The following is an 11,236-nucleotide window of genomic DNA, read 5'->3' as shown; positions in this document are numbered from 1 at the left end:
GGCTGCTGTACTTTTATTTTTGTGTATTTTGTAAATTGTGGGATTCTTGTATATATATTATATATATATATATATAGTATCTTGTGTGTAATATTAAGCTGAATTTGGCTCTTTCTGCTGTAATAATGAAAATTTCCCCTCTGTGGGACGATTAAAGGTATTCTGATTCTGATTAGGGTGCATGTAATATTAAGATAGTAAGTATTCATGATATAAGAGGGATATGTCTTCATTATACTTACCAGCTCTACCACACTCCATTTCAAAGGCAGGTTTTATGCTTTTGACTCTAATAGGCCTCCGTTTAGCAACACTTATAGTTAGTACTTTCTTTGCACATAGTGAATTTAAATGAACAACATATGATCAGTTTATAAGATGTTGTCCTTTGACAGGGCTCTTTAATAATATATACAAAACTATCCAACGGTAGCATTTATGAGGTGGATAATGGCTTCATATGATAAACTACAGCATTTAAATGTAGCTCAAATATTAGTTTCAGTAATAGCAATCCAAAATGACATATATTATAACACCAAGAAAGGGCACATAAAGAGGACTTATTTTTTCTGAAGTTGTATACAAAACTTTTATTTTTAATTGGATCTTTTAAAATCAGATATGGCGAGAAGTTAGGAACAGTTTTAGAAATGGCCTTTTGGCTGCAGAGTTAAGGAAAACCAGTAGGAGTGCTGCAGCTTTAGTATGTTACATAGAAGAAGAAAGGCAAAAAGTCATGGCGGCTGACAGCTTGTAATGAGCCAACAAAAACACACAAGCTTCTCGCAAGTTGGATCTACAACCTTCAAACTTAGCCTGGGGATAACAACTCTGCCGACAAAATGCAGATAACTTTGAAAACCTTACAACAGCAGACGTTCAAAGTCGACATCGATGAAGAGGAGACGGTGAGAGTTGAAACCATGCCTCCGTGAGGGGGGTGGAGTGGGGGATGGATATGTGCTGGAACCGAGGACTTTATTTTTTGACTATTTCAAATAAGATGATCGATAGACGGGTCTGCCTAAACACCACTGATATATTTTAGCTCGTATAGCTGTTGGGATTTATGTGGCATTCATTTGATTCGGACTTGAGACGGATAGGCGCCATTTAATTAATACTGGTCACCAAAGTAGTTTGTATTGTCAGCATTTAGCCGTAGCCCACCTATGGTTCTAGATGGGGGTGACAAGGTATCATTACCGTGGGCTCGCGTTTAGTGTTTGTGAGTTGTTGTATATTAGGACAGTTCATTTTCTGTGGAATAAATTGTAATGAGATACATGTAGGAGGCAGTAGGATTACAAGGTTCAAGATAACGTTAATGCTAATTTGGTGCAGTTGGTAACGTTATAAACCAGCACTAAACGTTGTTTGGTTCAATTACTTTAATTTACTTGCTATTAATGTCCAAATATACTGTTCATTTTTAATACAACTCTTTCCCCCCTTTTATTTAAAGAAAGCATCTTTGACACGTTACTTTCGATGAGTTTGCATGTGGCTAACGTTATGTGAAGTAAGCCACCATAGTTAACTAACTCACTTATTAATATACTCGTGAAAACTAAGTTTTATTAACCTGGTCTTAGATCAATTTAATTAAAAGTCGTTATGCTACGTAGTTGTGAAGCATTCAGTGTTTGGATATACATTTTCAACTCCAGCTTTATGAAGCACACTTTGGACTTTATTTTCTAACTCGTGCTTAAGTTAGGGCTGGGCGAAATGGTGCTGGCGGGAAATATAACTCGTATTATTTTATTATGTTTTATACAAGGATAACAAAATCATGCCTTTGATAAATGTGTGTGTTTTTTTTTGTTTTTTTACAGGTGAAGGCTTTGAAAGAGAAGATTGAACAGGAGAAAGGGAAGGAACATTTTTCAGTGGGTGGACTAAAGCTGATATATGCTGGTATGTTCCAGTCTATTTTTAACCCACAAGAAATGTACCCCAAAACATGCCTTTTGCTTAAGTGTATTTTTGTTTTGTGAGCTATAACCCAGCTCAGCGTTTAGTGACCTGAGCAATACATTTGTTATGCTGATACTGAAGAGGAGGTAGCTTAGCAAATGATGTGTGCTATTAGTTTCTCCTGATTTATACTGGTTTCTATTTTGTGATGTATTGTGTACGGTGACAGTGAGCTTGTCACAAATGTTATCTATATTAGCTGTTGAATTGTGATGTCTTCATACTGGATTTGTTTAACTTTTCTTTGAAAGTGAAGATATTTTGTTTATTCATTAATTTTAGACCCTCAGTAATATTGTACTGATGTAATAAAATCTCTGGTACAATCTCGGGTTACTGATGCAAAGGATGCCCAAATAAATGTTATAGGCACTGTTTATGCATCACATATTGTAGCATCTAGATACTGGGGTTTTCTGACCTACTTAAAGAGGCTTCACAGACATATACGCACATTTAAAAACAATGCTACAAAAGGAATCAGATGCGTTACAAAAGCATGCGGTTTCTCGACTCTACAACCTTCTATTCAGTGTTTACATATGATACCTTCTATTGTTGCTTTCTTAATGGTACAAAGTTCATGTCAGGTATAGCCAAGAGCATTGTGACTCCTTTATCTGATTTATTTTTTACAGGTAAAGTCCTCAGCGATGACACAGCCCTCAAAGAATACAATATCAATGAGAAGAACTTTGTGGTCGTCATGGTGACAAAGGTTTGTATATTAAAAATGGTTTCATTAATATTTTAGGAGTTGAGAATTCTAAAACTACTGTTAACGCCCCTAAAATATGAACATTTCTTGCTTTCTCTCTGTTTTAAGTCATATTTAGCGGATTATCTTTGGCAAAACAACACTTTTAAATGCATGACCTTGGACATATGATTAACATTTTCCCTTTTTACTGACATTTTCTAAATGAAAGATTAATCTATATTGAAAATGAAAGTAAATCATGAGGCTGTTATGAATATGAAGTATCATTGAACTATGAACACCAAGCACACGTCTTTCTGTGGCTTGGGATTTGCGGTGTCAGAATTAATTTACAGCCTAAACTAAACACACAATCAACTGCTACGTTCACAGCTATAAAGTTACTGCTTTCTACACACACGGAAACACACACACACACACACTTTCTTCCTGCCAGAGCAATACAGGAGAATGTAAATGTGTTTCTGATGTGAAATATTGTCTCGCAGGCTAAAGCAGCCTCAGCCGCTCCTCAGGCTTCACCTACCACCTCAGCTCCCAGCGCTGCAGCTTCTGCTTCAGCCTCATCAACCAGCTCTGACACCGCAGCAGAGCGCTCCTCTACAGACGACAAACCTGAGGCGAAGCCGTCTTCAGCTGCTGAACCAGCGTCCACCGTTGGGTAAGGATAGGTTGGAGTGTGTCTCTAGATATTTATCTGCTGTCAGTGCGTCTTCTCTTGAGGTGCATCGTTCAGATCACGCCTCACACAAGATCTGTTTTTCTCTTATAGAAGCTCTGAGGCCTCGACAAACACAAGCCTGATTGATGAGGCAGTTTCAAATCTAGGTAAGGCTACATTTTATTTATAAGATCTGAATAAATGTTATTGTAGATATGATATAACAAGTACCACACCCTTTTAGACAACAATATTGTTTTTCACTCAATTCCTTTGGGCCTAATCTTTTGTTAGATGAATCTGTGCACCCCAATGCAAACCAGGTTTCATTTTGGTCAACCCTGTTGTCTTGTGAATATCTGGATCATACTTACAGGGATTTATTTAAATCAATAAACAGATGGATACTGCAGCTCGGCCGAAACATAATCCCACAGTTCCCTGTGGCCACACGCTTTTAGCCCCTAAGATATTGCTTTGCTCAGAGCAAATCCTGTAATTATTATGACTCATTGATGGTTCCAGCTTTTGAGGCAGACTGTTTGTTTTTAAGGGACATGGTAGGAAATTGATCTTTGTATGTATGCTACCTCCTACAATGCTCGTCCCCTGTTGCGCATTAGAGTTGTGTTCAACTGAAACATTGATCTATCATGCTCTCATAGTACTACATTTGACTTGTTTCATGAAACCTTTAAAACATGTAGGCAGCATCTCTTTTTTTTTCCAATCAAACGTGATTTGGTGTAAGTCCCTAATTATCTGATTATGTCCTGGTTGGTGTATCCCTTTAGTGACGGGCTCATCATATGATGCCATGGTGAACGAGATGATGCTCATGGGCTACGAGAGGGAGCAGGTGGTGGCAGCTCTGAGAGCGAGCTTCAACAACCCCGACAGAGCGGTGGAGTACCTGCTCACGGTGAGAAGTAGTCTGTGGCAAAAGCAAATGTGTCTAAGAGTAGATTGCTGGATCATATACATGCAGAGCCTTTTAAAATATGTAGGTTTTAGTTTACCTTCCAGTGACAATCATGACAAATGTTCCACCCCTGAACTCTTGAGTTGCTTTCCTAATAATCAGAATCCTAAAATGTGTGTATGACATGAAGTACAAGCAATCATGTGACTCACAATCAAAGTGTGACATCAATTTACTGTTTTATCATATTTAATCTTTTCTTTCCAGGGTATTCCAGGCAGAGATTCAGGCCTTGCAGCAGGGCCTGAAGCGGTGGTGCCTCCAGTGAGTGGAGTTTCTTCTGCACCCATAGGTGGGATTAGCCTTCCCGCCAACACTGGCTCCTCACCAAGTGCTGGGGGAGGTACGCTGCCCATAATATTTTTCAACGGCATTAGTAAACCAACATATTTTAGTTTTTAAATAATCTGTGTCTTTTTGTTGCTCAAGGTCTGACTGACTTCCCATTGTTTCAGGTAACCCCCTGAATTTCCTCAGAAATCAGCCCCAGTTCCACGTGATGCGTCAGCTGATCCAGCAGAATGCCGCTCTGCTTCCTGCGCTGCTGCAGGAGATCGGCAGGGAAAACCCAGAGTTGCTGCAGGTGGGGCCTCAACACAATGTTCATGGTTACAGCAATGGAGCTCAGTAACCATGAGGAGTATTACTCTTTGATAAGTCGTACAATATCCTAAGCTTTGTTTGAAAATATGATCTCAGTGACGACTTGGGACGGATTGAGGCCCTAAAATCTTAAGCAGTTAGAAGACAGGATTTAACATTTTGTGGGGTAGTCCAGAGATTCCTTGCCAATTATTGTTTTTTGTTCTGAATATTCTCTTGCTCCGCTTCAGTTATTGTCAAGGAACATTGAACAGTTTCTATGCCTCCGCTGTCCGTGTCTAAACTGTTTTTGTTTACGGTGCAGGAGATCAGCAGCCACCAAGAGCAGTTCATCCAGATGCTGAACGAACCCAATACAGAGGCGGTGCCGGCAGGTGGTGGAGCGGGAGGAGCAGGGGGAGCCGGAGGGATTGCAGGTGATGCAGCAGGCGGGAGTCAGATGAGCTACATCCAGGTCACGCCACAGGAGAAAGAGGCCATTGAGAGGGTGAGGCACTGTCTCTGTCAGAAGCTCAGAACTGCTTTCCTAGAAGAGCTTTAATAGGATGCACAACTGTGACAATGATGCTAAAACAGTCATTAATTAGATGTTCGACCTAGTAGAGACCAGTAACACGTAGCATATATCCTTAGGTATTGTTTGGCTAACGTGCAACTCTTCTCTCTTTGCAGCTAAAAGCTTTAGGATTTCCAGAAGGACTCGTTATACAGGCCTACTTCGCTTGTGAGAAGAACGAGAACTTGGCAGCCAACTTCCTTTTACAACAGAACTTTGAAGATGATTAGATTCTCATTTTGACCTTTTTCTTATTCCTTTTACTTTTTGATTGCTAAATATGTGTACAACAACAAAACAAGCCTTATACATTTCCAAGATTTTTACTCATAACACTGGATCATTATCAGCTGGTGAACAAGGACAGGCTGTTGTTGGTGATGAGTTATAATGGAGGAACAATTTAAGTACAATACTTGCATCAGAAATCACTTTTTTTAAACTTTAGTTAATGATTATGGTTTGCAAAATGTGTCACATAAGTGAAGTTTGTTTGGGGTAGATCTGACAGTATTCATGCACTCTTATTGTTCTGTTTTTTTTAAGTTGACATGTAATGGAGATTTGAAAAATTAAAGCTGTGCACAACAAACAAGCAACATGTATTTCACTGGTTATTTTTTCACCCGTCATCTGCATGTGAATCAACAGCGTGGGCAGGAGCGATGCGAAGAAGCTGTTTTACATGCATGAACTTTACATGCGTGTGGTAGGATTTAATTTAAATGAATTTAACAGTAAAATAAAGTAATTAAAAGATGAGGACTGCCTATCCTGCTGTAATTACATGGAGTGACTTAAATATGAAGTCGGAACGAGACGCTTAACTTTAAACACTTTGGAGTAAACTGCTCCTATGCAGTATTGAATTTCATTTTTAGGTGTTGAGGCAAAGTCGATAGTCTTAAGTTAGAATTTTTGGGGAGTTTCCTAGTACATAAACATCCCCTATATGTATATAGTTGTTTAAAAAGACAAAGTTAATAACATTGCACCTTTTAAGCCTTGTAGCTTGAATACAATGACGTGCATTGCGTCGGTGTTGAGATTAGGGTCAGATTTGTTGTTGATTGATTTGTACTGCCTTAGCTACAACCTTCAGTCTATTTTTACATTATTTATTGGTAGGTTATGATTAAACTGACTATAATTAAATCATAATGAATGTATGTCAAGTTCACTCTTAAAAGTAGAGAATAATCTGCATGTAACCGACTGCTTATATTTTGCAGGTTACCTCAGTGTTGTTAATGCCTTCTGAAATGTAGAAAAGGGACTTTCCTCAATTCTCCATTTAAGAATAAACGCTGAGTGTGCTGCAAACTGAAGTGACCTGTAGGGGGCAACAGAGACCAGAGCATGTCTCAAGAGTCTGTGAGCTGTATGCCACAGAATAAGTGAATATAAGAGATTTCTGTTATTTTGACCGTTTATATTAACTAATAGTTCAAGTATAATGGTGCCTACATTTTACTAGCTCACTTTATTCACAGTAAATACATATTTTAGAGACGCATATACATTGGTTGATTTTTTTTAATGCATTTGTCACTACTACTAATACATTATATATATGTTTAAGCTGTGTATGAATTAACTTTAAGACTTTAATTTCGGAAATAAATAAATAACTGTTTATTCCACATCAGCACTTTAGATCATATTTAAAATAATTAGAAAAGTTTAGTTACGCATCAAAAAGAAGCTTGTCTTGTTTTGGTTTTTACCAAATCATGACCAATATTTTCTGTTAAGAACCATGTGGGGAGAAAAAACCAAACTATTAGCATCGGTAAAGCACTATGCAACAATCTTAAATATTATCATTTAAAATGTTGTGGAAACAAAGCATATAGCTGGATAGATTACATGATGCTGAATCATTTCCAAACACGATCTCTCTGCTGCATCTTTGAGGTTTTTCATGTTGTGCACCTGAGAGCTTCAGCAGATTTGGTGTCATCTCTGAATGTCAGCCAGTAACTCGGTTGTCCTCCCTATTCTTCCCATTGACAGGTGAAAAGAGAACCCCATGGAAATAGGACATTGTAGGAGAGGTTTTTTAAATCTTTTTAACGGCAACATTGTGATAGTTTGCCTGTGGCGATACCGCTATTATCATGTTGTATCATTGTCATATTGTGTGTGAGCTGCCATTTAAATCTGCTTCTCGGTTACACTACCAGGGAAATACAGGATGTCTTTTCGCTTGAATAGTATAAAGGTCATTATCATTTTCTTATTTCAAATACATTTTATTTTAATATAGTGTAAAATACAAAACATTAACAAAGCATTTCTATTTACAAATGTACAAAATTCAAGATTATATTACATATTTTGGCTATAAACAAAAATCTTTTTGTTCAGAGTTACTCATTCAATACAAAAATATGAATGTCTCACATAAATTATTGCACTTTGCAACTGCAGTGCATTGAAGATTGCCATCACCATTTAAAAGTGAAGTGTTCACCTGATTGGAGTCAGATTGTGGAAGAGAGGTTTCTGAGAAACACACAAACAACCATATGGCACTTTTTCATAGTGTTCACCCTTTTGTATATGTTCCTTAATCTTTGGTACCTTTCTTTAATTAAAAAAAACCTTCTTCAGAGTCACTGAGCACCTTTCTCTATAAATTAACATTGTACCTGAAATCTATGGCATTGCAGGTGAAATGGTTATATAAATATAGATTTCTTAATTAATACAGTATTTTGAACAGTGTGTAGTTGATAACAGAGCCTATATTGGCATGTTGCTGGTGTAAGGCCTCTGGAGATGTTTGTCTGTTGCTCCTGGTTTCCCTGACAGAAATACATTTCCAGTTAAAAGCTGTTGGCACCTGGTCCTCCAAGTTTTGTCGGTTAAATAAGACAAATTCCAGTTTGGTCCCTTTCATAAAAGTTTACAACCCCGACTGGAAGTTCTTTTCAAGTCACCTGCACACCCTCTGTTTATGCCGTGAACACCACAGCTTGTCTCGTTGCTTGACAACGGCTTGAAGGCAAATTATGGTTTAAAAAAAATTGTGTAAGTCAGGGTTGCTTCTAACATGTTTGTGTCTTTCTTTGGAGCCTTCATTCATCGGCAAGTCTCATAAGTGTCTCTTCATATGTAGAGCGAGGTGGTCTGACCTTGAGAAGGCCCGGTCACATTTCTGACACTGAAACGGCCGGTGGCCCGTGTGTTTCCTGTAGTGGCGTGTGAGCTCGTCCGAACGTGCAAACTTCCAACCGCAGCCCTCCCAGTCGCAGTGGTAAGGCTTCTCCCCTTTGATGGAAAACACAATACACACATGGAGCAGTTAGTGCCAACCCTGAAGTAACACTGGCCCAACCTTCTTCCCCTCCAGCAGAAAAGTGGTCTGTGCTGTCTTACAGCTAGTGTATAAAAGGCCAAGTTAATATGCCTGGGGTTTGTATTTGAGCAGGGATCAGCGTCAACCTGTTTCACAGCACCTGCCAAACAAGTCCCCTCCCCCCACCCATATAACCCCCATAGATGACTTGATCATTCGCTGTGACGTGTTTGTTTTGGGTATTAATTAGCTCTGTCCAATGAAAATAGTAGGAAAATGCTGCATTAAACAGTTAGTTAAAATAAATATATTAAAAAGCTACCTGCACGTGTCATCATTTATTCACACCAGATATATAAGGCGGACAAAAACATACAGTTACATACCTGTGTGTGTGCGGTGATGTGCTTTGAGGTGGGAGCTCTTAGTGTACGTTTTGCCACAGCCAACATAGTCACAAGTGTGTGTGGCGACTCTCTTCCTCGGCCAGGAGCGCCTGCCGCGTTTAGGCTTTGGTTCCTCCGGTAAGCAATCCCCACTGGAGATCATGAGGGGATCTGGGGGGTCAAAAGCATCATAGTCATCATCACGGTAACAATGTACAGTGTTTAAGTTCTTGAACAACAAGGAAGATCTTATCGGAAAAGAGCATTTCATTCATTCAGATGCATAGGTCGGTATATTGTAGGAGTTGCAACATTTCTCTGTTAATTATGTTGCTCTTCTATCAACTTTAAGATGCAAAATAAAATCGTCTTAAAAGCTAAAAGTGTAAAATGTTAAAGAACACAACAATTGAAAATAAATGTATGAAAACAACTAATTGGTATATTTTGTTAAACATCTGGTAATCTCCTTTCATGTCTGGTTTAAAGATCTTTATGAAGAAAAAAAGTTAGTCGAACAACACCATGGGATGAAGGTTTCAATCCTTTTGAACTTTAAGGTGGTTTTTAAATCGACTACAGACTTTATATTCCTGTTGCCGTATCCGTTTTCTTCCTACATTTAAGTTACTGACTTTGTAGTTACAAGAGATTACAATAAGGATATAAATATGTTCTAAATAATGAGGAAAATAAATGTGTTCTGACCTTGGTACTGCAGGGAGGATGGCTGAGGGAAGGAGTTGTAGCCCTGCGGGGAGCTATGGTGGTATCCCTGGGGAGTTAGAGGGATCTGAGTGTGGGGATGTCCTAGGATCTGGTGCTCCCGGCTGAGAGGATGGTCCGGTGAGAGGGACGAGGATGAGGATAACCTGCCGCCTGTCATGGACCTCCCCCCACCTGGGAAGCAATGCAGCTCCAACTGGCATGGGCGCTGCTGCTGGCTCCCTCGGCCCAGGTGCAGGTCGATGGGCTGCGAGATGATGCAGTCACTGTGGTTCTCCTGCTTTATCCTGTGGCACGCAAAGGACGGCGAGACACGAGGAGGAGTTGGGTCTGACACAGCAGCAACGCAGGCCTTGCTTACATTCACGCCTTGGCTGTATTCCCCCATGTCCATTGTTGTCTTTACCACAAATTTGCCGTGGAGGCTGGTGGGGTGGAGGTATGCCGGGTCCAACTCGGGTCTCATGAGCTCTGCCACAAAGCCTCCAGAGGGCGAGACGTCGCTGATGTCTGGAATGGTGTAAAGGAGATCACTGGCAGTGTCCTGAGGGGAGGGGAGAGGGTAAGATGAGGAGTAAGAGCTCGGGGAAGGAGACAGAGTCTGTGCAGAGCTGCATGCCATAGCCTCCTCCTGCTGTTGTTGTTGCTGCTGCTGCTGCTGTTGTTGTTGTTGTTGTTGTTGTTGCAGAATAGAGTTAGAAAGAATAAAGTCGTAGTCCAAGTCCAGGTCAGGCTCTGCTTCCTTCTTGGACATGCTGGGGCTTGTTGTGCTGGGGGCAGTGGGACGGTCTGGGTCCGAGCGGCTGCTTCCGGTTGGCACACTGGGTTTCTTAAGATGGGACAACTCCTCCTTCCATCTCTACAAGAAAGTAACAGAGGCGTTAATGAGTGTGCTTTTCTAAGCTGCTTGCTCGTGTGGAAAAGATACAGAGTGTCGTTGAGAAAATAACACTGTATTAGGTACCAGTGCTTGTTTGAATATATAAAGACATCAGTCTCCTTTAGAGTTAAAGAATCTGTAATGGAGAGTGATTATTTTCGACAGCTCGGCTTCAGAGCTCAGTCTAATGGAGCAAGTGTCTTTTGGCAAAGAGAACTTCCTATATTACACATTATTTTCTCACTTGCAAAAAGAGACTGGAAAGCACTAGTGGCTAAATAGGTTTCACTTGATATAAGCAAACAATGTGTGTCCTATTGAACAACTCACTCTGACTAAAGAATAATAATAACATTTAGAGTCAGGGTGTTTTTCTAAGCAAGGGTGCAGTATCCCATGTGCGCCTTTAACTGTCTCCATGCTTGCTAAAAACC

General features: G+C 39.8%; 2 protein-coding genes across 4 annotated transcripts in view; one reads left to right on the top strand and one right to left on the bottom strand.

Moving 5' to 3' along the window:
• The first annotated feature begins 687 nt into the window (after window positions 1-687).
• rad23b (RAD23 homolog B, nucleotide excision repair protein) lies at window positions 688-6,101 on the top strand. The gene is made up of 10 exons (XM_063889570.1): window positions 688-911; window positions 1,842-1,923; window positions 2,622-2,701; window positions 3,193-3,365; window positions 3,477-3,532; window positions 4,160-4,287; window positions 4,555-4,690; window positions 4,803-4,930; window positions 5,255-5,437; window positions 5,623-6,101. The coding sequence occupies exons 1-10, from the start codon at window positions 846-848 to the stop codon at window positions 5,734-5,736; spliced, it is 1,146 nt and encodes a 381-aa protein (XP_063745640.1). The 5' UTR covers window positions 688-845; the 3' UTR covers window positions 5,737-6,101.
• Window positions 6,102-7,024: 923 nt separating this feature from the next.
• klf4 (Kruppel like factor 4) overlaps window positions 7,025-11,236 on the bottom strand; it is a 66,677-nt gene continuing 62,465 nt past the window's right edge. For all 3 annotated transcript variants that reach the window (XM_063889567.1, XM_063889568.1, XM_063889569.1), the window contains 3 exons: window positions 9,905-10,781; window positions 9,197-9,367; window positions 7,025-8,782 (listed from right to left, as the gene is read on the bottom strand). In XM_063889567.1, the coding sequence (XP_063745637.1) occupies window positions 8,607-8,782; window positions 9,197-9,367; window positions 9,905-10,781 (1,224 nt within the window). In that variant the 3' untranslated portion in view covers window positions 7,025-8,606. The remainder of the gene's footprint in view (window positions 8,783-9,196; window positions 9,368-9,904; window positions 10,782-11,236) is intronic.

Source organism: Eleginops maclovinus, chromosome 8, assembly GCF_036324505.1.
Source record: "Eleginops maclovinus isolate JMC-PN-2008 ecotype Puerto Natales chromosome 8, JC_Emac_rtc_rv5, whole genome shotgun sequence".
NCBI classification, from domain to species: domain Eukaryota; kingdom Metazoa; phylum Chordata; class Actinopteri; order Perciformes; family Eleginopidae; genus Eleginops; species Eleginops maclovinus.
This window is presented reverse-complemented; position numbering and strand designations above follow the sequence as displayed.

Excerpts from the sequence above, each read along its gene's own strand:
- rad23b (XM_063889570.1), top strand. The coding sequence starts at position 846 with ATGCAGATAACTTTGAAAACCTTACAACAGCAGACGTTCAAAGTCGAC. Across the intron at positions 1,924-2,621 it reads ACTAAAGCTGATATATGCTG|GTAAAGTCCTCAGCGATGAC; the intron begins GTATGTTCCAGT and ends TATTTTTTACAG. Across the intron at positions 4,931-5,254 it reads AAAACCCAGAGTTGCTGCAG|GAGATCAGCAGCCACCAAGA; the intron begins GTGGGGCCTCAA and ends TTTACGGTGCAG.